The sequence below is a fragment of the Vidua chalybeata genome, chromosome Z (genome assembly GCF_026979565.1).
Source record: "Vidua chalybeata isolate OUT-0048 chromosome Z, bVidCha1 merged haplotype, whole genome shotgun sequence".
In the NCBI taxonomy this organism is placed as follows: Eukaryota; Metazoa; Chordata; class Aves; order Passeriformes; family Viduidae; genus Vidua; species Vidua chalybeata.
In genome coordinates, this window is record NC_071570.1 from 60,967,392 (window position 1) to 60,993,154 (window position 25,763).

Here is a 25,763-nt window from a genome sequence, read left to right on the forward strand (position 1 = left end):
GAATATGATTGTTTGGAAAGGGAAAAGAAAACTTTCTGGTGCTCTTGTTTTTATTATTGTCTAAGACTGGTACTATTGAAATTCCAGGAACCAGCACTTTCATTCATTCCCCAACCCCTTTTCTTTCCCTCTATTCTTTTTTTTTTTTTTTTTTTTTTCTTTCTCTGTTAACAGGGTAGAGACAGAAAGGTTTATCGTGTACTTTGGGTAAGTGCAGTGAACTGTGGTTTGTCTTCAATGAATCAATGCTTTGTTTTACGAGTGATTAGTTTGAATAGAATCTGTCAATAACTTCTTTTCCTCTCAGGAATCATGACTTCTGCATCTCTTTGGACAATGCTTGGTTTCCCTTTGGTTTTTAATTTGATGGCATGTGTTTCTGGCTTGAAGCTTTATTTAGGATTTGTGAATGATGAAAGTTACTAATGCATGACTCATTGTTTGATACCTGTACTTGATTGCAATATGGATCCATTGTCTTAAACTGCCAGAAATACAATTTGTCCCACCTAAATGCCTGAGTGGACTAGAACCATAGAGAAGTTTTCTGTTGAGCAGTTATGTTTTTTTTTTTTTGAATGGCATCTGTTTAGTTTATGTTAACACAAGTTTTTGTGTCTGCTGGCATATTTTTTAAAATATGCAATAAACATGACATATCACCATTTAAAATAGATATTTCCTGTTTATTCATTGAAAGTTTCTTCCAGAAAACATGGAAGATGAATCTGAATTCATAAACCAGCATTTAATAAGCTATATCAAAATTATCCATCTGAAGGTGCATTCTTTATGCATTTTTCAGCAATTGTTTTTCTTGCATTTTTAATGGAATGTACTTAAAACAATGTAATTGAAAGTTTATATCCAAGGAAATGAATACAAGAAATATAAGCTCTCTTTGTTTTGGATCACTCCTTATGTTTTGATCCAAATAAAAAATAATACTAAATGTGATTTTAAATTTTTAGTATACAATTCTGCTTCTTTTTCTTTTGTTGTGTGCATGTGTGACTAAAAAGTCCCAGAACTATAAGCTGCAAAAAATAATCAGAAAGCAAAGCTATCTCAGGAACAAAGGCTGGGTTTTCTGCAAGTGAATGGAACACTCGGATGTGTCTTTCCTAATTTATTATATTTTTTTAGGTGATTGTTTTCATAATTTATTCATAAAATCAATCAGGATTCTGATGTCCTTCACATAGATATGTATTTACTTACTAAAAGAACCATCACTCAAAAAAACCATCACTTGTTTCCTTTCCCAGGGTCAGTGTGGAAAATCAAATACTGAAATATGGGTTTACTACTTGTGAGATCACTATTTTGGAAAATGATGATCCTGGAGGAGTGTTTGAATTTTCTCCCTCTTCCAGAGGTCCCTACAGTATCAAGGTAGCTATCTGAATAACTTTTCTTAATCATTATGGAAAAGTAAATCTTAGCAAAGTGCAAGTAAAATGCTGGATCTCCTTTTTTATAGGAGGGAGATTCTGTCGAACTGCAGATTGTCCGCAGCAGAGGGAACCTTGTTAGGCAGTTTCTGCGATACACTGTAGAACCAAGGGACAATAATGAGTTTTATGGAAGCACAGGAATTCTGGAATTTAAACCTGGTGAAAGAGAGATCATAATTACTCTTTTGACAAGGATGGATGGGATTCCAGAGGTAGCAATGAAATTTTCCTTTCTCCAAATTGTGTTCACATTTTAACATTTTGTCACTTATAAAAATACAGGAAAATATATGGTAGCAGAAGGAGAATGCAATGCTTTTCTAGGGAATGTATTCCCAGTCTTCAAATCAGGGATGCCTGGATTACTAGAAGGTATCTTTGGCTTTAGTAGGCCTGAACGGATTTTTATTTTTTGTAAATTGAAACTTAACTTCTCATTTATCTGAGCTTTTGGCATCCATAGTACAGTGGTATTCTGTACTATGGAACACCACTTTAATTGAGGGCTGTACAATCACTTCCTTTTTGTCTGTTTTTTGGTAAATGCCTGCTAACTGAACTCAGTGCTCCCCATAATAATAAACACTAATATTTGCTGTATAGATGCAAAGATGCAATACTTATTTTAGTGTTCCACAGTGCATCTCCTGTGTTTTTTCAAGAAATATTTAACAAAATATTTAACAAAATATTTAACAAAGTACAAAGTCACATTATATTAATAATGCAAGCTGACAAATTCTTTTTAAATTAGCTTAATGTCAGGGCTTTTAAAATCTTTACTTCCACTGTTACAGATGACAAAGATGTACAAAATCATTGTGAATGTAGAAAATGTGTGTAATTTTCTTTTGTTGAAATTGTCTTTTCCTGCTGAATAAATCTTTTTATTCGGACTGAGTTTCCCTTTTCCAGCTGGATGAGGAATATGCTGTTGTACTCAGTGGCTACAGTGAAATGTCAGGCAAGCTGGGGAATGCCACAAGGGTAAATATAACCATTTTGAAGAATGATGATCCACATGGTGTCATTCAATTTCTACCTGATGAACTATCAGTAACAATAAAGGAAAGTAAAGGAGAAATCATCTACACTGGTAATTCTTTTTATCAGAATAACTTCTTTCCCTGCTGTCTGCTCCTGCAAGGCTACTTTTTCCTATTTCATCTTCACGGAACAACAACTCAGGAGTTTCCAGGGGGGTACGGTATGATGAGCAGTGGAGATTAGTGTGGAGGAGGATGAGCCTTGAAAGCCATTAGGGATCAATCCAGTTAAAAGAGTTAGAGAATATACCAGACAGGAGGGACAGAGAATTTATTTATTTGCAAGGTACAGCCCGGTGGTAGTAGTTCTGCTTGGTGAGCATGAGGTGCTATGTGGGAGAAGAATGAGCTAAATTTTCATATGTGTGACTTCAATTTATCTATCTCTAGTGTATCAACAGAGTTGATACTAGTCTTAACTGCTGTAATGGGCTATTATTATGTGACTTTTTGTGTAAGGCACTCACATAGGAGTTTTGCAGGAAGTGGATTTACTTATTGTTTCCTTTCCTTTCTCTTTGTTTCATCTTTGCTGACCTTTTTCATTTTGAGTTGTGCTTTTCTGGAAACACACACTGACTGTACATGTTTACATTTTGTAGCCTCTTACATACTTGTAAGAAACCAAGGAAACTATGGCAATGTTAGTGTGTCCTGGATTGTTGACCCAGTATGTACCAATGACATCTATCCAGAACAAGGGACTATATTCTTTGAAAATCTGGAGTTTTCAAAAAATATCACAATATACTCTCTACCAGATGAGGTAATAATATTTAAGTATTTTTGTGTAAATATGTGGAGCAAAGAGGAGGTGCTAAAACATTGAAATTTAAGAAGCAGCTCTGTTTTTTAAGAAACTGATAATTTTTTTGAGAAAAAAATCAAAATACTTGGATAAAAGTGAGTTTACTTAAGTAAATCATAAGAAAATTTGAGACATTGTGCTTGTCTGTAAACAAAAAATTTGAATCTGTCAGTAGTCATGTGGTTAAATTATAATAATAAGTAAGCCACTTGTTGTGATAGCAAGAATCCTAATCTTATTGTTTTAATGATGATACATTTGAAGTAAGATAAGAAAGAATGAGACTAATTAGTAATAAAAGAATAAATAAATAAATATTGCTGTAAAAATAAGTTATATCAGCATCAGGAAACTGCAAGATAACTTTTGGATCATCTGTATAATAGTAAAAATGAGGGGATTTATTTACAAAGATTTTTGACTGATGATTATTTTTGTGTGAGAGTGTGAACTATCTTTTTTTTTCCCTCTTAACACACTTATGAATCAAGAAATAAGCAACAAGACTCAGGAACCCTGTTTTATTAACTTCCTCAGCTGTTCATTTTAATTTCTTCATTGTTTCATATGCAACAAATTAATTTCTTAACACTTTGTCATTCAGGTACCTGAAGAGATGGAGGTATTCATAATCAGATTATTCAATGCCACTGGTGGAGCAAGACTGGGCAATATAACCAGTGCATTTTTACAAATTACAAGGAATGATGATCCCATTTATTTTGCAGGTTAGATATTACTGGTTTTAAATTTGGAATTCATATTCTACCCCATACAGATTTTATTGAAAGAGCAGTTTATTGAAAAATCTTAATCCTAGTGGAGCTGGTGTCATAAGACATGCTTTTTTGGTTTTGTTCTATTGCATTTGCTGGTTTTTTTTTTTGGTTTTTTTTGGTTTTTTTTTTAACATAAGGATTTTCTCTCATTTTTTGTCATTATTCTTGTGGATGGCTCTTGGTTAGGTGGCTAAGGAAAACAATATTCTCTTTTAACTGCAAGTATTTATCTTCCTGAACTACATGGGCCTTCTCTTTCCCTGAGGTGAAGAAGCCTCTTACAGGGGATTAGGTGGATAAACTGCATGCAGGAAGCTCAGGATTGAGCTTGAATTTGTTACTTGTGTGTTTTCAGAACCTCTGTCAGTGAGCATTACAGAAGGGAGTGTTGCAAACTTTACAGTCCTAAGGAATGGATCTGCTGATACTGTTGTTGCTGTTCAGTATATTACTGTTAATGGAGATGCAACTGCTGAAGAGGGAGACTTTGTTCCCAGTGAAAAGGAGAGTTTAATTCTGTTTGATGTCGGAGAAAGAGAGCAGACCTTATCTGTGTGTATTAATGATGATGATACTCCTGAAACTGATGAAGTATTTTATATCTTCCTTTTGAATTCAACAGGTAAAAGCAATGATTTAATGTATGTTTAGTAATCCTTTTCTTTTTTCTCAGTTTTTTACCAGCTTGTTCTTATCATAAAGCAATGTATAAATGCCAGACATTATATGAATAAGGTTTGCATCAACATTTCTATAAAATTTCTGTACAGTGTGATTGGATTTTGATCTTGAATTGTTTAATTGGAAACCAAAATTAAATTAAATAGCTGAAACTGTCCTGCAAAAATAACTTGAGTTGAAATCTCTTTTCAAATGCTCCAAATTAGATGGGGTTTTGACTCATCAATAAGAAAATATAAGTTAAATATAAGAAATAGTAATTTTTCTCAATTATCTGAGTATAAGGTAGTTCATGTGTTTCCCAAGGCCAGCTAGAATTCACTGTGATACTCAGTTCTCTTAGAGAACACCAGCTTTATGAAAATTATTGGACAAAGCCATACTTCTCCCTTCTTAAATTTTCTCTTCAGTGCTCTCTTTCTCCTTTACTAACTTTGTTCAGGATCTGCTCGTATCTTTTTTACCATTCTATTGGAAACATATGATGGCTTTCCTTCTTTCACACATTCCTGCCAGAATGGGCAAAATACAGAATATTTCTAGATGAATTCCTGAAAGGGGGAAAAATGCAATTATTATTTTTCTTTTTTATGATCTGTTGTATATATTGGCCTTGGTTGTTACATCCGTTTTGAAAATTATGTTGGACTGTTGTACCTCTGAGAAAATACAAATAGAGGTATATGAAGTTAAAACCATAAATAGGTTGTTCACTTTGGAATAAAAACAAGTCTAGTGCTTTTGAAAAGGGTGAAAACTAGGATGGGGATGGCAACATAATATACCTTTGAGGACATAAGGTGTTGAAATGTCCTTACTCTGCTAATATACACAAAGAAATCTTATTAATTTCCACCTTACTTCACAGGTATCTTGCATTTATTTATTTTCAGATAGGCTGTGATATGGGTATGACTAATCTCTTGGAGGTTGTTGTTGTCTTGTATTTAGTTAAAGTGCAATATTTCTGCTGTAGGTCTAAAGGAGAGCTGGGATCTCTGAATACGTTTCTTTTTCTTCTGACTTGATCAATTGATCAAACATGAAGTACTGCCTCTCATACAATCCTTTCTTTTCAGAATTGCATCATCTCTGGTCATGTTATATGTTTTTCTTCAAATCTGCATTCTTGATCCTTGCCTTAGATGCTATTTACATTTTTTTACACTGATTTATCTGTTACTGAATATCTCAAATATTAGTTTGCACTGATTGTTTCATCACTGCTTGTTTCTTTCTTTTTCATGAAACCTGTTGACGTGAGAAGAAAATACATTTAATTTTAGAGTTAGCTCCATTTCTGATTCCAGTTTTGATAAAATTAATCACCCTCTTTTTAGGGGATACTGTTATCTATAATGCTGGAGTGGCTACAGTTATTATTGAAGCAAATGATGATCCTAATGGAATTTTCTCCTTAGAACCTCTAGAGAAGCTAGTGGAAGAAGGGAAAAGTAATTTTTTTTTGTAAGTACTTTTAAATAATATTTTTTGAATACATGTATGTATATCTTGATGTGTGTGTTATTTTATGGATAGTACTTTGATCTAACCCTATTTTTTGCATTGCTAAAATTTAATAAAAAACTAGCTTCACCAAATTTTGGATTAATTATTTACAAACATATTGAGGATCAACAAAACATCAAATATCAACTCTTATATTATCAAGTAGACTGTGCATATTAAAATGTGTACAAAATTCCTGTTAAAATATAAACAAGTAAGATTGCAACACAGGGGGCTTTTTTATATCTTCACACAAATAAGGTTACAGCACAGGAGTTTTTGTTATATTTCATGAGACTGTAGATTCAGAAGGATCAAGGTGAATGAGCAGAATATAACCTGGACTAATAGAGAAGTAAAAAATCTTTTCAAAATACAGCTAAATACAACTATGTGGTTGTTAATTTCTTTTTGCACCCCCCTTTGAAATCTTACCCTGCAAACAACCCATTTTACTGTATTCTTTCTGTTAGTTTGTTTTTCTTCTATCTGTAAATTGCAGATACGGACCATACTCAAAGTCCAAATGCACCTTTCTTCTAGGCTGAATATATTTTTCCCTAGTCTGACCTGTAGCTACTGGGATGTATTCAGGAAAGGGAAGGTTTAAGAAATTAAGTTTCATGTCATCTGACTTTTTTATATTCCTAAAGTAAGAATGTGTCTCTAAATTGACAAAAATACTGATTTTCAATGAGAACATTTTAGACAGGGTATAAAGAAACAGGTTCACAATAAATGTGACAGTGTGAACAGTTAAAGAAGAGGCTTTTAAACAATTGTTTAATTATCTTTTATATATTTTTATTTGATTTGATTGTTTTAAGTCCTGGAAATAGATTCCTATGACTGTAAGTTAGATCTTTATGCTTGTGTTGCACATCTAAAAAATTAAAATCTTTGTTAAAAGAGTATATTAAATATATATTCTGTGGTTGGTTTTGTTATGTTGCTCTTTGGGTGGTCCTTAATATTTTTTTTTCAGATCGATGCTGTGAAGAGTGATGATTTGAACTAAACAGATTTGTATACAGGCACTTTATGGAAGCACATGATTCCAAGGTCACCAAAATTTTACCTTATTTAGTTCTTATTGATAAAATATATTTACTAGGAAACTGTCTCTTCTATACCCCCAAAAGGATTTCACTTTTGTTTAGTACATAAGAAAAGGGTCAGACTAGTTTATAATCTAGCCAGTGAGAACACCTATGGCAGCACTGAGCTTTTAAGAGAGTAACTGGAGTTTCTGCAGCAGTGCTACACCACTGGAATAAAATGTCCTGCTTAATAATAACAAAAGGAATCTTTGGAAGCAGTAAAAACATATTGTGTTTCTGTTCCTAGACTGCTTTACTTATTAATTTTTCATACTTGTATAATAATGCTTTAAACAGCTTTTTTTGCTTTTTACCACACAAACAGAAATGGTCATTTTGTATGCAAACATATTTTGTTAATAAAGGAACTTCTTTATGTTCAGTTCAGCTCTTCAGTTTTTATTTATAATAACTTTTTGGAAATTGGTGAAATTATGTTATCAGATAACTATGCAAACAAATAAAAGCTTTTTTTGTATTTATTCAATTCTTAATATGGAATAATCAGATTTGTGAAGGACCTACTATATAACTGTAATCAAATACCAGTACAAAAAAAGTAAAGGCATCTTAATGGTTAAAGGATAAAATACTTGTAGTTAAATACCTTCTCTTTCTTCTCTAAGAGTGGCCTGTTAACACAATTTTTATTGTTGATTTGCTGAACTATACATTCATTGTTTATTATTAAAAAATAGAAGTGCAAGACAAACTGATGTTCATCTAAACAGTACTGTTTTGCATGTACCTTCATTGATTACTTTCTTTCTAAGACATCTGTGGTATACCTTGGTGAAGAATTATATTGTGAAACTGTGGGCCCTCCAAGAGGATTGTTTTATTGTTCATGGTTCTGTTTGTTATTTGTGGTTATTTAGAACAATGCATATTATATTCCACAGTAAGGATGGTTAGTCCATGTTTTCCATTGTTAATGAAGAATGCTGATGCATACCTGCCAGGACATTTACTCTTTCTGTATCTCTGAACAGGATTTTGAGACATAGAGGACACTTTGGGAATGTCTCATTAACCTGGCAGCTGTTTCATAATGACTCTACACTAAAACCAGGAGAAGAGTTCTGTGAAACTTATGGGACTGTGTACTTCATGGATGGTGAAGGATCAAAGCAGATAGTGCTCCATGCTGTTTCAGATAAAATTCCTGAATTCAATGAATTTTACATTTTAAAATTGGTGAATGTTTCAGGTACTGTCTTCCATATAAACATTCCCTTCCTATCTGGTAGAAAACAATTATATTTAATCAATCAAAAAGAAGCAATCCTGCAAAGAGCTTTGCCTTGATACCTATGTCATCCTATACTTTTCTGGTGACATTTTAAGTTTTGTTTCTCATTTTTTTTTTTAATTTAGATATATGAACACAGTTTTGGAATCTGGCCTTTAAAAAAGATGCCTTTTAGTGATTTCAGAGATGTAGAGCCTTCTGTAGAGCTGGCAAAATGCAGGTATAAAATACCATAATGGAGATTGGCTGTTTTGTTTCCTTTTTTCTAGAAATTTCTCTAAAATACAAGTAGTTACCACTTCATATCACTTAAATTACAACTGCTAGAGGCCTGCTACTGAGTAGAGTTCCAAATCTGCTGGACTCCTTACACCTCAGTACTATTTATGGTCTTCTGTGCCAAGATACAGCTGAAAATATGTTGACATTTCTGTAAGTGAAATCCATAGGTGTGTACAGAAGATTTCCTGCTTAGTGGTGCATGGAGGCTCTACAGTCTTCTTATTGTGGAGAAGTAGGTGACTAATGACAGGACTTAGGAGCAGTTTTAACACACAACTGGTTACTGATTTTGCAGGGTAATCTCTGCATATTTGGAGGCAGTGAACAAAACGTTGCCATTTAATATTTGTGTAAATCTTGGAGTGCAATGAGAAATGAGTTTGACCCCATGTTTTTCAAATGAAACAGAAGCATCTTATCTCATTACTAATTCAGGAAATCTGAGTAATTCTTGTTTTAACTGAAAAACAGTTATATTCTGCAATTAAAAAATAACATGGCTTATTTTCTATGAAAATATTCTCTGTAGTATTTTAAAATCAATACAGTTAATTTATGTTAATCTTAAATTTGGAGAAATGTTTAAGAGTTCAGAGACCCTTTAAAGAAGATTTAGGCCTATTTGAAAAGGTATTTTGTTTAAACATTTTAAAATACTTAGTAACTTTTTTTTCAGACCAGTAACTTTTACTCTTAACTTCCATTATATAGGTGGGTCTCCTGGTCCTGGTGGGCAGTTGTCTGAAACAAGCCTTGCTGTAACTGTGATGATCCCTTTCAATGATGACCCTTTTGGAGTCTTCGTTATAGATCCAGAGAGTCAGGACAGAGAGATAGTAGAAGATGTTCTTTCTGAGGATGATCTTTCCTATATTACAGACTTCACCATCTGGAGACATCAAGGCACTTTTGGTGCTGTCCGTTTAGGTTGGGAAATACTGTCCAGTACGTTTCAAGGTGGATTACCGCCAATGGTAGACTTCTTGTTGCTGGGATCATTTCCGAGTTCAGTGCAATCTCAGCCGCACATGAGACGCCATTACAGTGGAACAGATGCTTTGTATTTCAGTGGAAAAGAGGATGCATTTGGAATTATTGGTCTGGAATACCCATACGATGGAAATACTGCAGTAACTAATTTTACATTTTCAGCATGGTTAATTCCTAATGGCAATACTGATGGTTATATAGTTGAAAAGGATGATGGTAATGGGACCTTATATTATGGTGTGAAAATCCAAACAAATGATTCTCATATTTCTGTAGTGCTTCATTATACAGCATTAAGGTCCTATATGACATACATAGCCAAAGCAGCAGTCCTGAAATATCTGGATGAAAGTACTTGGGTTCACATTCTGATTACTCTGGATGAAAGTATAATTGAATTTTACGTGGATGGAATTCCAATACTAGGAGGAATTAAGAGCCTTAAAGGAGAAGCAATTGCTGATGGTGAGTCAATAGGTTGTATTATTCTTCTTCATATGTGAAGTTCTGCAAAATATGGAAGAGTCTAGCTCCTTGAAAGATGTACGCAAGATTCTGAAATTATTATACCTGATTAGTTAGTTAAAAGCAATTAATAAAAAATTCTAGGGATTTTCAAAAACCATATAAATGGAAATTTTCAAAAAGCATCAGAACTGTAAGGGAGCTTGAATTTCAATAATTTGAAAATAATAATTAATGATTATATTTCTATATTTATGCTTATAGATATATAGCTATACATATAGTTATATATATTTATGATTAAGATTTTTATTAGATTTACAGTACTGTGACTAAGAAAGAATTTTTTCTCTTGATTTCTGAAGCAAAATACAATAATGTTTTTGAGTCTAGTGTATTATATTACAGCTAAACCACTACTTTGTAAACAATAGAATTTTTAGGGTTTAGATTTACTTAAGCGTGTATTTACATAGTATGTGAAAATTTTGCCCATATGTTTAATGATGTTCCAAATAACATTAGCATATGTACTTCAGTTCCTCTAACTTGTATTCCCAGATGTGTCTTAGTCATACATAACCATTTGGACTTTTACACTCAATTAGCATAGCAGTGAGCATCACAAGAATTTCTTTACAAAGTCAGGTATTGTATGGTGGAAATACATTTACGTTTACTCTTTCTTTTGCATTTCCTCACCCTTCCATTAGCTTTTTAAAATTTTTTTTCATAGCACTAATCTCCTCCTTTTCCTTTCTTTCTCTTCCCATCAGTTTCACAGGTTTTCTTTCATGGGGATAGGCAGTGTATCATTATCAAATTCTTGAGTCCTGGCTCCTCTGTAATCAAAGAAGGAAAATTTAAAAACATGCAGTGATGTTAACTGCATATAATATCTACATATATGTGTACAAACATAAAGCTCTGTCTGGAGATACTACAAGTGTAAGCTAAGGATTTAATCTCTCACCATTTAATGTTGGATACTACAGTGGGTACTGTAGCCTGGCTTTTCTCACCTTTGTCTGCCTTGTGTCTTGGGACCATTAGCAGTTGTGGTTACTTGTTTCGAGAAGTGACACTCAGTGGCACATTTCCTTCCAAAATCATAAAACAGCTGAAGAGATATGTTCTCTATGTTTTAGAGTGATAGGAATGAATATGAGCTACCAGCTTAGTATATTTGTGAAAAAGGGAACTGTCATCCTCTGATTTGCTGAGTAGAATAATTTTTTGGAGAGAAAGAAATGATAAAGCAGTTGTAAAAAGTGCTTGGAACTGGGTCTGCATTTCTTAAGCCCCTCTTCTAGTGCATAAGGGTACAAGCATGTCCTGTGTGGCTAATACTCTGATCATCAGAATTAATTCTCTGTCCTAGCAGAGGACACATTAAATATACAAAGATACAAAATGTGTAAAGCAAGTGTTTGGAAAAACAAAATTGAGACGGGCTGCAGCTGGCTCTGAAATTTTTTAATGGAAAGAGAGAAGTTTCCAAGATTCATTAAGATAAGGGACGATGACAATGTGCAGATAAAATTAGTAGGTTGAAAAGCATGAACCAACTAGGAAGGAATTATTTGACTTGTAATGATCTACCTGTAACATTGAGATGAGGCTTCAGGAGCCTCCCAGTCTCCATTTCAAGATCAATATGATTACTAACCCAGGGACAGTAAACAAGTTACCATAGACTTTTAAATAATTACATATATTAGTTATTTTGAAAAAAGCCTCAGTAACATGAGAAAAATTCTAATTTTCTTCTCAGGTCCAGGAATAGTGAGAATTGGAGCAGGAATCAATGGCAACAGCAGGTACACAGGTTTAATGCAGGATGTAAGACTTTATGAGAGAAAACTGACACAAGCAGAGATCTATGAACTTCATGCAACTCCTGCAAAGAGTGACGTACACCCTGTCTCTGGATATTTGGAGTATCGTCAAGGAGAAACCAATAAATCATTCATTGTGTCTGCAAAGGATGACAAAGAGGAAGAAGGAGAGGAGTTATTCATCCTAAAGCTCATTTCTGTGTGTGGTGGAGCTCGAATTTCAGAAGAAAATACAACAGCAAGATTAAGAATACAGAAAAGTGATAATGCTAATGGTTTATTTGGCTTCACTGGAGCGTGTATTCCTGAGGTAAGATTCTCATAAGGAAAACTACAGGAAAATTTTAGACACAATCAAACTAATGGCAAAGCTAACTAACCTTTGAAGGGCCTTGATTCTACATTTTTAATTTTTATAGTCAAAATTTTCTAGAATTTGGAATTGTGTTAAATTCTGTTTATACAGGCTTAGTCACTCTAACATTGCCAATATTACTTTTTTTAAATCCCCCCAAATTATTTTTCATTGAGAAAATTTATTTTATTACATAAACAGAAGACTAAGGCTTCAAATTTCCTAGAACAGGTTTTTTCCTCTATTTCTGTAACTTCTGAGACTGTAACCTGATGTTGTCTTGGAGTTCTTTTTCTTCTTAATATCTGGTACAGATCTGTGTTTTGGATTCAAGACGAGAATAATGTTAATATCAAAAGGATGGTTTGGTAAATAGTCCAGTGTATAAACTGGGGGAGTTAGCTGGAAGGCAGTTGGTCATTGTTTGGAAATGGGCTGGGTATTGGTCAGCACGTGGTGAGCGATTGTGGTGTGTAGCACTTGTTTCTCTTGGGTTCTGTTCCAGTCTCTCCCTCCCTTATAATTAAATTATCAGCATTTTCATCATCATATTTGATCTGAATTCAGTTAATACTGGCTGGAAGTTGCTGTTTTTAAACATTAAATTTTCTATGGTGGTGACCACCATATCTGCAGTATATAAACTTGAATCTTTTTTTGAGGGGATTGAAATAAACATAATTAATTTTTAGTTTTCAATCATTATGAGGTAGAAAGACATGATACTCATTTCTATTATTATTATATTATTTTGGAAAAAATTCATAATGCTTTCCAGTTTGGGAGCTCTTATGACCTCTTAAGTGCATCCTTTTTATCTGATGTCCTTATGATGGGTTTGAAGGCCATCATCTTGCCTGAGTGATGATAGTTTTTGGTTCGGTTCAGTTTGCTTTCCAGGTGCCTACCATCTGCTACCGTAATAGATTCCTTCAGTTTCCAAAGCTACTGATAATTCTGTGATGTGACAGATCAGCAGCCAACCATGAAGCAAAATTAAAAATTTACGTGGCATGTTAATTATTTCACCTTTATCTTACAGCATTGTTTTATCAGTAGTTTAATCTCCTTATGTCTGTATCTGTCCGTTAAGCAACTGAAGGCATATCTGTACTGTGCTATAAAGCCACTCTGAAATTTATCTAATGCTTAAGATAGCTTTAGTCATTCTGATAACTTTCAAATAAAATTATTTTCTATTTTAGTTTGTTGATCATATTTTTTTTAATACACTTCGCCAGTATCAATGCCTGATTTGTTCCAAATGTGTGAAACTGTTGCTGCTAAGGACATGTTCTTTGTGAAGACAAAATTGCAAAGAGTACTGTAGCACAAAAAGTTCTTCAGTTTTCCCTGAATCATAATAGTATAGTTTAATTTAAATGTATCTTTTTTTTTCCCCCCATAGTGTTTCTAGTCAGGGAAAGGAGAAATCCAAATCTTCATTTAAAAAATTAATGTTAATATAAAAGAGTATAGTCTTTTGCTTTTGATGTACACATTTTAAACATTGATTCTTTTTTGTGTCCAAAAGAAACAGCAGGGTACAGTTTCTGGCTGACCTCAGGGAGATGCTAGAAGCTATTGCAATTTTCATTAAGATTGTTCTGACCACCATCAACATCAATTTCAGCTTCCTATCACTCCAAAAGTGCTGAAAGTAACATGACAGCTATAAAGAATTGCTGAACATTTGAATAGAATTAGAGAATTCAACCTTTTACATTTATTCCTTTGATTTATTTTGATCATAACAACTATGTCAATTTCTTGCTTTCTTTCAGGCTGCTGATGAGGGTTCCACTATATCCTGTGTCGTGGAGCGAACAAGGGGCGCCCTAGACTATGTGTATATAAATTACATTATCTCACAGGTTGATTCCAGGGGCATTAATTACTCTGTTAGCGATTTTTCTAACAGCAGTGGCACTATCACATTCCTTCCTTGGCAGAGATCAGAGGTAAACCCTACCTTCCTATTAACTATTCATCCTGTCCTTTGCAAATGTGCTGGACAACACCTTCTGAGGATGCTTGACTGGTTTTCATACTAAAGAGTCTTTTCTTCACATGGCTTTTATTACATTTTGCAGGGGTTTTTCTATCTTTGGCATCTAATGAGTGTTTAGATAAATACCTATATACCTGTGTGCATCTCACTTCAGGCATTACTGTGCATGCATGAATGCTTAAATGCAAATAATTGCACATAAGATATGTTTGCATATATATTAGATATATTTACATCTATACATATACTTCAAGTATAGGTAGTGCTGGGCTTGAATCATGGATCCAGTGACTTCTGAAATTGGAATATGATCAGGTTTTGATCTGAATTGTGGATATCAGTTTTATCTCTACAACAATGTAGATAGCATGTAGAAATAGACAGCAGTCAACTTCACTGCTGTAATCAAATGTCCTGCAACTGTTAGCCACATTCTGTCTCTTTTCATTAATCTATTTCTGTGAATTTGACCCTAGCCCACAGCATGGGTATTTCACGTTTGTTTGAAAAAGAGGTGTGGGACCACAATACTGTAGGAAGTTCATAAGTGTTTTCTATTAGTGTTTGTTAAATAGAAAGGGTGGATTGATAGTAGAAAATACTGTCTTTAATTTTGCTTCTGTCATTCTGTTGAATTCAATAGGGACTGAGTGAAACCTACTGACATAATTTGAAAATATCCCAGTGACTTAGAGCTGTGGATTCGGTCCCAGTTAAACAATGTAAATGATTACAGCTTGGCAAAAACTTGTGATTTTTGGAAAACAGGGTTATACCTGGCAGTTTATTCAGCTTTAATTCTCTACTGAAATGTCTTACTGCATTACATACAGTCATTTAAAGTTAAATTTGCCAAGCTTTTCCAGTCTGGCAGCATGTATGAGGCGTGACTTATTTTATAAAGTGGTGGAAAAGACCTGGTGAACCCTCTTGCTCCATTGCTGTGTGGTCCAATATACAGTCTACATACAGAGGACCTAATGGACATGGCCCTAAGAAACAGACTGGGAGCAGTTGCTCACCAGGTGAAAAATCTTAAGAGAATTACCATTGACATTTTTAAACTGCTTATTCCCATGGCTCTACATCAGTTACCTACAATTTCTTTCCTATATATTTGTCAAATCTTATCATGATATATAGGAAGTTGAAATAGTTTGAGATTAATATTATAGCCTATGCAGAGCAGATTATTTTACATGGTAGTATGATTTGTAACCTCAAGTGTCAGCTGGGATTAAAAGCTCACTTCATTTGCTCTCTAAATTAGATTAATTGCTGTAAAGTCTCTGACAGCTTGGTAAAGATGTTTTTGCAATTGGTATTCTAAACTTATAAGGTTAAATTATGTGGAGGCCAGTAATGTTCTCTACATTTCTTTCTGAACAGCAGATACCGCTGATTGACTAAAATCTTAATTGTTTAAAAGGGTCATAAAACTCTTAAGGGATGTATGTTGCATACTTTGATTTCTCCATGCTTTGGTCCTTCTCTAGGTCTTAAATTTGCATGTTATTGATGATGACATTCCAGAGCTAAATGAATATTTCCGTGTGACATTAGTCTCTGCAGTGTCTGGAGATGGAAAACTAGGTTCAACTCCTACGAGTGGAGCAAGTATAGATCCAGAAAAGGAAACTACTGATATCAGCATTAAAGCCAGTGACCACCCATATGGTAACAATGTTGAAGATGATACAATCTTATTGCAGATTTATGTATATTTCTAGCTCAAGAGGTAAAAAATTTTCCTAGCCTAGATAGATGAGGAAGCAATTACACTTTATCTAACTTGAGATTAATTCATAATTTTTGTACAAGAATGAAAGTCAAATTACTGACTCTTGAGAATACTACAAAAAGGGAATTAAAGCTGCCTGGACCGAACATGGGATCATCCCCATTTGCAAGAAAAACACATTGCATGTTGTTGATTTTATGGTAATTTTTGTGAAATGAGAATTTGTAACAGAGAGAGAGATTTAAGCATGCCTATTATTATACCAATTAGTTCCCAATATTATGACATTTGGGTTCTTTTGGGAAGTGTTGAATTCATTCTTGTGAAATGTTTTTTTTTAAGACTAACATGAATATCAGTGAGAGAGAAAATGGTACATAGTACATTCCTGGAAATAACATGATTGAGTCCTAAAGGCATCTTAATATGTTTAAAATTTCATAAACATTAAATATAGATATTATAAATATTTTTGTTTATTTTTATTATTATAATTTGAATTTTTTATAAGAAGCCATGAAAAAAAAAATTTTTGTCTTTCAGGTCTACTGCAGTTCTCAGTGGGGCCACCTCCTCAGCCCAGTGATGAAATGATTCTGCCAGCCTCTGCTGTGCCTCATATCACCGTTAAAGAAGAAGTTGGACATATCAGATTATTGGTAGTTCGTGCACAAGGGCTTCTTGGAACAGTTCTTATGGAATACAAGACAGTGCCACTTACAGCTTTCAGTCCTAAAGATTATCAGGTATGGATATTGCCAAGGTGTGTAATTATTTTAGAATTTAATTAAAGCTATTTGTCCTGGAAGTAGACGTCGGTTTTAATATTTTAGCGCTGCTGTGATTCTTTTCACAGAAACAGTTTGTTTTATTATGCTGTGATAGATGCATAATAATCACTATGATCACTATAAAATCACTATAAAACTATAGTGGTTTCACTATATGCATTTTGCCTCCTTTCTGTGCAGCATGTTGTGTTTCTTGGGAGAACCTCTGGGTTTGATTTTGATATCCTTAAGAAAATTATCAGTGCAGCAAGAATGTATATTGTCTATTGTTTCTAAGTATATCAGACTTTATATGACCATACAAGTGCATATGCAGGTGAAGATTATATTTGTACTTACTAGGATTTGTACATATTCAACAACATAGCTTATAAGTATCTGTTTTCTTGTCTGCTGTGTGCAGAAAAATGTAGATAAATGAAGATGCTCATAATTCAGTGAATTTAGACTGCTATTTCTTAAAACAAAGACTCAGCAGATTTTTAAAAATTGAAGTGAAGAAATGTAGATATTTTGATAAAGAGAAAAAGAATTGAGGTTGTATTTCTTTTTTCATTTGGATGAAAGCACTAAACTTGAACAAAACTGTGAAGACCTGTCATATTTCAGGCTGTTTGGGGCTCAATGGAATTTCAGCCTGGAGAAAGATACAAGTACATTACTGTTAACATCACTGACAATTCTATTCCTGAACTAGAAAAAACTTTTAAAGTGGAGCTGTTGAACCCAGAGGGAGGAGGTAAGGCACATATATGAACCCAGTGGTTGTATTTTTTGGTCTTTATTCATCTTTTGAAATCTAACCTTGTGAACTATTTCCATGTTATTTCTGAAGACACACCCTCCAGAAAGCAGCAATTTTTTTTAGGAAAAAACTGTCCTTCAGATGTTTTGTTAATCACTGATGTAAACAATCAGATGTCAAAGAAAGTTAATTACTACCATGCATTCAAAGGCAATTGCTGCTTTTTAAATTACATAATTGCATAGTTGATAGAAGGAAATAAAGTAATGTAAGAAAAAAAAATTCTTTTTTTTTAATAGATTTCAGTATTTATGGTTTAACAGCCAAAGGTGTACTTTTTATCTACCACTTGAGTGAAATTGGAAAAATGGCAATAAACTGGCTCATGACCTATTTAAATGGATTATAGCATTAGAAAATTAATAATAATTTTTTGGTGCTTTCCAACACCATTGCAAGCACAAAACTTAGAATAAAGGCTCCATCAGTTAAGCTGCGATTTTTTTTCAACTTTCTGACACAAGTTTTTGATTTGTGAGAAAATATTAGAGTAAAAGCATTTCACAGGGTCTAGCCACTTCTTGCCTCTTCTTGCCCCATATCTAATTTCTCTAGTAGGACTGAGAAAGAAGGAACACAGAAAGAAAGGGAAAAAAAAAAGATAAAAGTTGTATGTGTTTTCTTTCCTTCTGACTTCCTTTTGCTCTTTCCAGTGCAATAAATTAAACAAGAGGTAGCAAATTCAGTATTTTTTCTGGCTTTTAGCAGAAATACTGTATACTTTCATTTTGAAAATTGACACTATCCTAGAATACACCTCTGTCTTTTTGTGTTGTCCAGAAATGTTTGAATTACTTTCTGCTTTCCTTTTATTTATAAATGTATATATGTGTATATATCTGTATGTCTGTCATCTTAAAGTTGCTGAGCTCTTTAGAAATGATGGAAGTGGTAGTGGTGATGGAAACATGGATTTCTTCCTTTCAACTGTCCCTCAACATGGTAAGCTGTTTTGATTAATCCTATATTTTATTTATGAGTGTAGTAGCTGTCATAAATTATTATGCTTGATACAACTTTCTTTATGTGCAGTTAGAGATTATTAACTTAGATTTAACATAAAATTTTACCAAAAAAAAATTCTTTTCCATTTTAATTTAGATGTAATTTCACTAGCAGTGTTTAATGTAGAGTACAACAGGCTCTTATATAAGTAAAACTATATTGTTGTAAAACATAATATAGCAATTTCAGAATTAAAGCTTACAAAATTATCTTGGTCTGGGCTTTGTCAAATTTTCTTGGGAGAAAAAAGCAAAGGTACTTTTTAAATTGAAGGCAATTTTAAAACTACCTGATTGTATACTTTGATACTATATGATATAGTATTCTATGTATAATTTTGCCCTTCATGGCAAAAATACTCTTAAAGAAAAGTAAGTTGTGTTAGATTTTTTAATGAAATAATTTGATTTTTTTCATTTTTCCTCTTTCATTTCTTCATGTTTCTATATATGTCATAATGTGGGGAAAACAATGATAATTTAATATTGATAAAAAATACCAAATGAAGAAATAACATACAATATATGGGAAAACCCTATGCATATAGGACTTCAAATGAAAACCTGCAGACGTAAAAATGTTATATGAGCACCCATATGCCAATAGAGTAATATTTTTACTTTTTTTCTTTTTTTCTTTTTTTTTTTTCTTTTTTATTGTTTTCTTTGACATTCTGTTTCCCTTTTATTTGTTTCCAGGAATGGTTTCCTTAAGTGCCAGAGTCTTTTTTTTCTCTCTGAGCAGCAAGTTATGTCACCCAAGACAATATCTTTTGAAATAGAATTTACTTGATTTGGTGGGGTTTTTTGGTTATTTTTTTTGTTATATTTTTCTTTCATTCTGGCTTATGTCAGGGTAAGATCTGCATTTATCTTGTCTTTCCTCTTATAGTGTTGTTTACAGTACAACTCACTATCTTAAATGCTGCTCCATTTTCATTCATTAAACTTGTAATTTTATTTTGGTTCCTCCCTTAATATAATACTTTTTTTGGTTGCATAGTTCCATAGAGGGACTGAGAGGATTGACTTACTGAAAGTCAGCTCTTTTTCCGTACAGGGAGTTGCTATGCATTGAAAAAAGAAAAAAAAAAAACAAATATAAACAGCACAGATACTTCATACTCTTTTGTATTTTTGTAGCATATTTCTTCAGCTGCTTTCTTTTATGTAAGAAAACATGAGAGATAAAAATAACCCGTTTTGGAACTCTCATTTAACAGCTAGCTTGGGAATTGCATCCCACATCCTTGTGACTATTGAGGCTTCTGATGATGCTCATGGTGTATTTGAGTTCAGTGCTGAGTCCCTTTCAGTGAATGGAACTGAGCCTGAAGATGGAGATAGCAATGTTGTGCTGCAGGTTAGAAAGCTTTGAATCTAAAATTGCTGCATTGTACTCTTCTGTCTTTTTTTTACTGGTGTTCTCTGATGCTTTTGTCATTAGGCTATAGAGTTTATAACAACTTTGTCATGAACATTTTTTTTTCTAGTTATGCAGTGTTTGCTAATGCATATTATTCAGCTTGAAACTATAATAATATACAAAAACTTAAAATCTCCTACTTATTTAGAATCAAGGGACTACTATCTTAAAATAAGTGTTAATAATACAAGTTCTGCAGAGCTAAGATAATAAAAATTACATGTTTTTAAAACACAGACATATCTTTAATTCATCATGTTATGTCTTTGCTTAATTGCATTTCACACTTCTGTTTCTTTCTCATAGAACAAAAATATGCAGATCTTTATATGTTTTTCTTAGGTTGTGAGGAGTCACGGGACCTTATCTCAGGTGACATTGCACTGGATCATAATCTGTGATCTCACCAACGACCTGATCTCTACAGCTGGGAATGTAACATTTGACGTTGGCCAAGTGAGAGCAAATATTACATTACAGGTTTCTCCTGATGATGTTCCCGAATTGGATAAGATGTTTTCAGTCTTGATCATCAATGTCTCCCTTGGTCATCTTGGATATCATACTAATGCAACATTAACTATTTTAGCAAATGATGATCCATATGGAGTCTTCATCTTTTCTGAAAAAAACAGACCAATAAAAGTAGAGGAAAAAACAAAAAATGTCTCTCTGACAGTTGTAAGATGTGGTGGTCTCTTTGGTACAGTAATGGTGAAATACAGAACTATTGGTGATGAAGAAAAGTCGCCCTTTCTTCCACCTGATGTTGTCAGAGCAATAGAGGGAAAAGACTATATACCCATTACAGGTTATGTGATCTTTGCAACCAATGAAAGTGAGGCCACAATATCCTTGCCTATTTTGGATGATGATGATCCTGAGAGGTCAGAATCTGTTTTTGTGGAGCTAAGCAGTGTTGTTTTGATCAAGAAAGTTCAGGATCGGCCAAGTAAGTGTCTTACATAAAACCTACAATTTAACTATAAAGGTTTGTATTTATATGTAACAGGAGAAACTGCAGCAAGACAAATTAAAAACTCTTTACCTCTGCCAAACTCTGTATAGTTAAGATATCTCTTAGTTACCTGACTTGTGCCTGTTGACATTTATTTCCTTTGGCACTATTTTATTGGAAAATCATGAATATTTTTTTATCTCTTTTGCATTGTCTTATGAAAAGTGTTTCGGGCCAAATATGTTACAGTATTTGTTTGTGCACTAATACCTGCTAATTTAGCATTATTTCTGGAAGGTCAGTAGTAGGAAATAACTAAGCTAGTTTTTTAAATTAAAATACAAAAAAGTCTTATTAAAAAAAAAGTGATGTAGAATTAGTGACATGCTGCTTTCTTAGTGTTGACAATTTTTACTTAATTTCTCATTCAGATAAATTCAGGTCATTACAGCCTGATTTGTGTTTCAGAGATTCTTGGCATGTCTAATTGTTGCCTTTGCTTACATATTAAGGGGTAACTTCAAATATAATTCCACTTGGAGTTGAAATCTTATTATATTTCATCATATCAAGAGTAAAACTGAAATTATTCTGAACTGTATTGATCTTACAATTAGTCCTATGGTTAAATAAATAAATAAATAAATTCACAGTACTTCTTCTTTTCAAAAAAAATTATGGCTTGTATGCTCCACAGCATAGTAGAATAGTGTTCAGATTTTCTGCTAGAACATAATTTTAACACATGTATTTTGATGTGGTTTGTAATTATGCATTGTCCAATTGTAAAAAAGGTAATTTCCATGAAAACTAAAGACAGCTAAACTCATATGTATGCCTATGAACTCTATAGCCATGAATAGTAAGCATTTCAGGTACCGCTCACTAAGTTTTCTTTATATTTCAGTTCTAAATTCTCCTCGACTTGGTTTAGTGGGTGAGACAATAGCTCATGTGATTATCAATGCCAATGATGATGCTTTTGGAACACTTCAGCTTTCAGCTTCAGCTGTGCGAGTTGCTGAAAACCATGTTGGACCAATCATTAATGTGACCAGAACTGGGGGAATATTTTCAGATGTTTCTGTGAAATTTAAAGCTGTGCCAATAACTGCAACAGCTGGTAAGAAAGCAGCATAGCAGAATTATGCAGCCTTTGTTAAAGCTGAAACAAACAAGTGTGTAATGAATGCTCTGTTATTTAACAAGTATGAAATATAAAGTAGTAAGGCACTGACTGTGCTTAGCAAATATGAATCTAAGACCTAGGGGAAAGTTTACGCTTTATCACTGGAGAACCTAAAAGTGAAATGAGGGAAAGAATTGGGATGTTTGTCTACTTAGTTTGTTTATTTAGCACAACACCACTTAAACGCCTCCTTGCCCCCCACTCCGTAAAATGCTATAGTGGTATGTGTAAAAACAATTTAGTCCCATGTACGTATTTAAACCCATCATGTATTGCTTAGTTGAGCTTACTGGAGAGGAAGTGAGAGTTGGGAACTTAGCTGTAAATCAAATATGGAAAAATCTATCAAAACCCAAGGAGACTTGAACTTCTGAAAATGGAACATAAACTTTGCCAGCTGGTCCCTGCCATAGAGAAGGTACATAAAGAAAGGAGAAAAGTTATGAAGTCTCTAGGATCACTTAGACAGCTATAAATTGAGTGCACTGTATTTCAGCTATGTCCAAACTAATTAGGTGGGTGATATATGCTTTGAGAACTTTTAATTTCATTTTTATGTAATAGAGAGTTACAAATTAAATGTGTAGCTAGATTTTTATCAGGTTATGCTTTCAATTAGTTTTTGAAGCAGAGCTGTGATCTAGTGTATCGCAGATGTTCCTCTAGAGAGTTGAGACAAGTTTGCCTAAAATGAAGTCGACATATAAAATGTGCCCTTTACTGAAATCTACTTTGACAAGGTGCTTCTGTTTCCACTTTTATCTCTTGGAAAGCTGGACAGCAATTCTAAATTAAAGATAGAAACATCTTGGTTGTGTGACCTTGTAAACAGCAGAGAAGAATGGACCTTTTGTAACTACCTCTTAGTCTAACAGTGCAAACTCTCTTTTGGTCAAGCCAAGCTTTATTTTGATCCATACAAACATCTAAAAGGCAACAGGATGTAATTAAAAAAAAATAAATAAAGATGTTTGGGGTCAAAAGATAAAGGGAAAGACAGCATAAAACCACAGAGAAATGCATGTATAAGTAGAGAAAATGGGTATTAATGATAATGTTCACCACACTGAACCATAAAGCATTGATGTTATCTGTGTTTTATTACATTGGGTTTTTTCATCTACAAATCTAGGGGAGGACTACAGTGTAGCTTCATCAGATGTTGTCTTACTAGAAGGGGAAGCAAGTAAAGCTGTGCCAATTTATATAATTAATGATATCAATCCTGAACTTGAGGAGTCATTTTATGTTCAGCTGCTGAACCAAACAACAGGAGGAGCCTTGCTTGGATCTTTGACGAGGGCAGTCATAACTATTGAGGCTTCTGATGACCCATTTGGATCCTTTGGTAAAAGAGTACATATTTTCTTTCTTCTGTTTAACATTTTTTCCGGGGGTTTGTGGGGGAGCTGCTACTTGGCAGCTGAATAAAAACATTTAGAAGTGGAAGTGTGGGTATAGAGAGTAAAGGAAAAGATAAGATGAAGTGAATTTAAAAAATGTAATAAAGGAGTAATGGAGCTTTAATATAACAGAAGGATTGAGCCTCTTGGAGACTCTAATTGGTGTCACCAAGCAGTAGAACAAGAGGCAACAGGCAGAAACTGATGGCCAGGAAGTTCACCTGAACATGAGGAAGACCTTGTTTACTGTGCAGGTGATAGTGCACTGGAACAGGTTGCCCAGAGAGGTTGTCAAATCTCCTTTTCTGGAAACATCCAAGAGCTGTCTGGACATACTCCTGTGCCATGTGCTCTGGGATGACCCTCCTTGAGCAGGGAGCTTGAATCAGATGATCTACAGTGGCCCCTTCCAACCTGACCCATTCTGTGATTCTCTGATTTCTACTTAACATATTCCATATTAAATAGTTATCAAACTGACATGAAATCTGTAAAGAGTTTCTTTGCTGGGAATAATTATGAAATTATATTCTAAGACATTAGAAACAGTTCATGTTTAGCCTCAAACAATGAATGTATTGGAATAGACTTTTTGGATGAAGGCTTAATTTTCATGCTAATTTTCTCTGCAGATGAAAATATGAGTATTGAAAGTCTGCTTTTAGATTTAAACATGATTAAAAAGGGTTTATTTGTGCAAGTAAATGCAAGCAAGTAAAATAAAACTCTGTACTTCAGAAACTGATATGTTTACTTTCAGTTTTATTGTTAATGCACTACATCTCCCTGTGGTGTATGTCAGTTTTTCAGAATACCGAATTCACTGTGGAGGAGCCTGAATTTGGATCAATAACCATAAATCTGCCAATAATCCGCAATGCTGGGACACTGGGTAATGTTACTGTTCAGTGGGCTGCTACCATTAATGGACATCCTGCTGATGATGACTTGCAAGTTGCCATGGGTAATATTACTTTTGCTCCTGGGGAAGCCATTCAGATGTTGGTGTTGGAAGTCCTGGCTGATGATGCTCCAGAAGTAGAAGAAGTAAGTAGAGCAGTTTATGTCTCTCTTGAACAGTATTAGAGTTTTAACTTGTATAAGAGATGTGTGCAGATCAAAGCGAAAGATGTTATGACAGGAAGCTGCAACAAGTTCAGATTTTATTTTGCTTGTGATTATTTTTAGAAATGTCAGAAATTATTTAGCTGCATTATTTATTCTTCTTTTTTTTTGTTTGTTTTTGAGATTGTCCATATAGAATTAACTCAGGCCTCCAACGGTGGTGCTATCGGGTTAGATCGCATGGCAAATATTGTTATACCTGCCAATGATAATCCTTATGGCACAGTTTTCTTTCATCAATCCTCATATCGAATTCAGGAGCCACTAGAAAGAAATTTACTTGCAAATATATCAGTCAGGAGAAGGTGTGTATAATATTGGCTGATTTTGAATCTCTTTTTTTTGTTGTTGTTGTTTTGGTTTGGTTTGATTTTGTTGGATTTTTTTGGCAATAATTTTAAATGTCACTCTCTTGTATAGGTATTTGCATCAATTTCTTGTTCTGCCAGCTTTTTTTTTCATATACATTGATTTTGAACTAGATATCCGCTTGTTAGAAACGCACATAAAGTACAAATGTAATAAATGAGTAGTGTAAACCCAGTGTACACAGCGTACTTGAAGTTTTATTTTGCCTGGTAAATTAACAAGCCATTTAAAGCTGCAAACCAGCCTGTTCCTGTGATGTGGAGGACAAAATGTATCAAAAGTTGTGTGATGGAAGACAAAATGAAAAGCAGAACAGGCTTTGCATGTGAAATATGGTATCCTGAGGACACCTTGGAAGAATGATTACAATGCTAGACAG

At 33.7% G+C, this 25,763-nt stretch overlaps 1 protein-coding gene across 1 annotated transcript in view; it reads left to right on the top strand.

Moving 5' to 3' along the window:
- The window catches only part of ADGRV1 (adhesion G protein-coupled receptor V1), a 271,213-nt gene that overhangs the window by 22,920 nt on the left and 222,530 nt on the right, over positions 1-25,763 (top strand). Inside the window, exons 11-32 of the mRNA XM_053931503.1 lie at positions 175-207; positions 1,269-1,395; positions 1,484-1,669; positions 2,373-2,553; positions 3,106-3,269; positions 3,916-4,039; positions 4,446-4,712; positions 6,112-6,238; positions 8,373-8,590; positions 9,626-10,369; positions 12,144-12,517; positions 14,347-14,523; positions 16,070-16,250; positions 16,858-17,060; positions 17,715-17,844; positions 18,772-18,852; positions 20,138-20,277; positions 20,683-21,292; positions 22,206-22,421; positions 23,620-23,835; positions 24,693-24,937; positions 25,139-25,320. Of these exons, the coding sequence (XP_053787478.1) occupies positions 175-207; positions 1,269-1,395; positions 1,484-1,669; positions 2,373-2,553; positions 3,106-3,269; positions 3,916-4,039; positions 4,446-4,712; positions 6,112-6,238; positions 8,373-8,590; positions 9,626-10,369; positions 12,144-12,517; positions 14,347-14,523; positions 16,070-16,250; positions 16,858-17,060; positions 17,715-17,844; positions 18,772-18,852; positions 20,138-20,277; positions 20,683-21,292; positions 22,206-22,421; positions 23,620-23,835; positions 24,693-24,937; positions 25,139-25,320 (4,926 nt within the window). The remainder of the gene's footprint in view (positions 1-174; positions 208-1,268; positions 1,396-1,483; positions 1,670-2,372; positions 2,554-3,105; positions 3,270-3,915; positions 4,040-4,445; positions 4,713-6,111; positions 6,239-8,372; positions 8,591-9,625; positions 10,370-12,143; positions 12,518-14,346; positions 14,524-16,069; positions 16,251-16,857; positions 17,061-17,714; positions 17,845-18,771; positions 18,853-20,137; positions 20,278-20,682; positions 21,293-22,205; positions 22,422-23,619; positions 23,836-24,692; positions 24,938-25,138; positions 25,321-25,763) is intronic.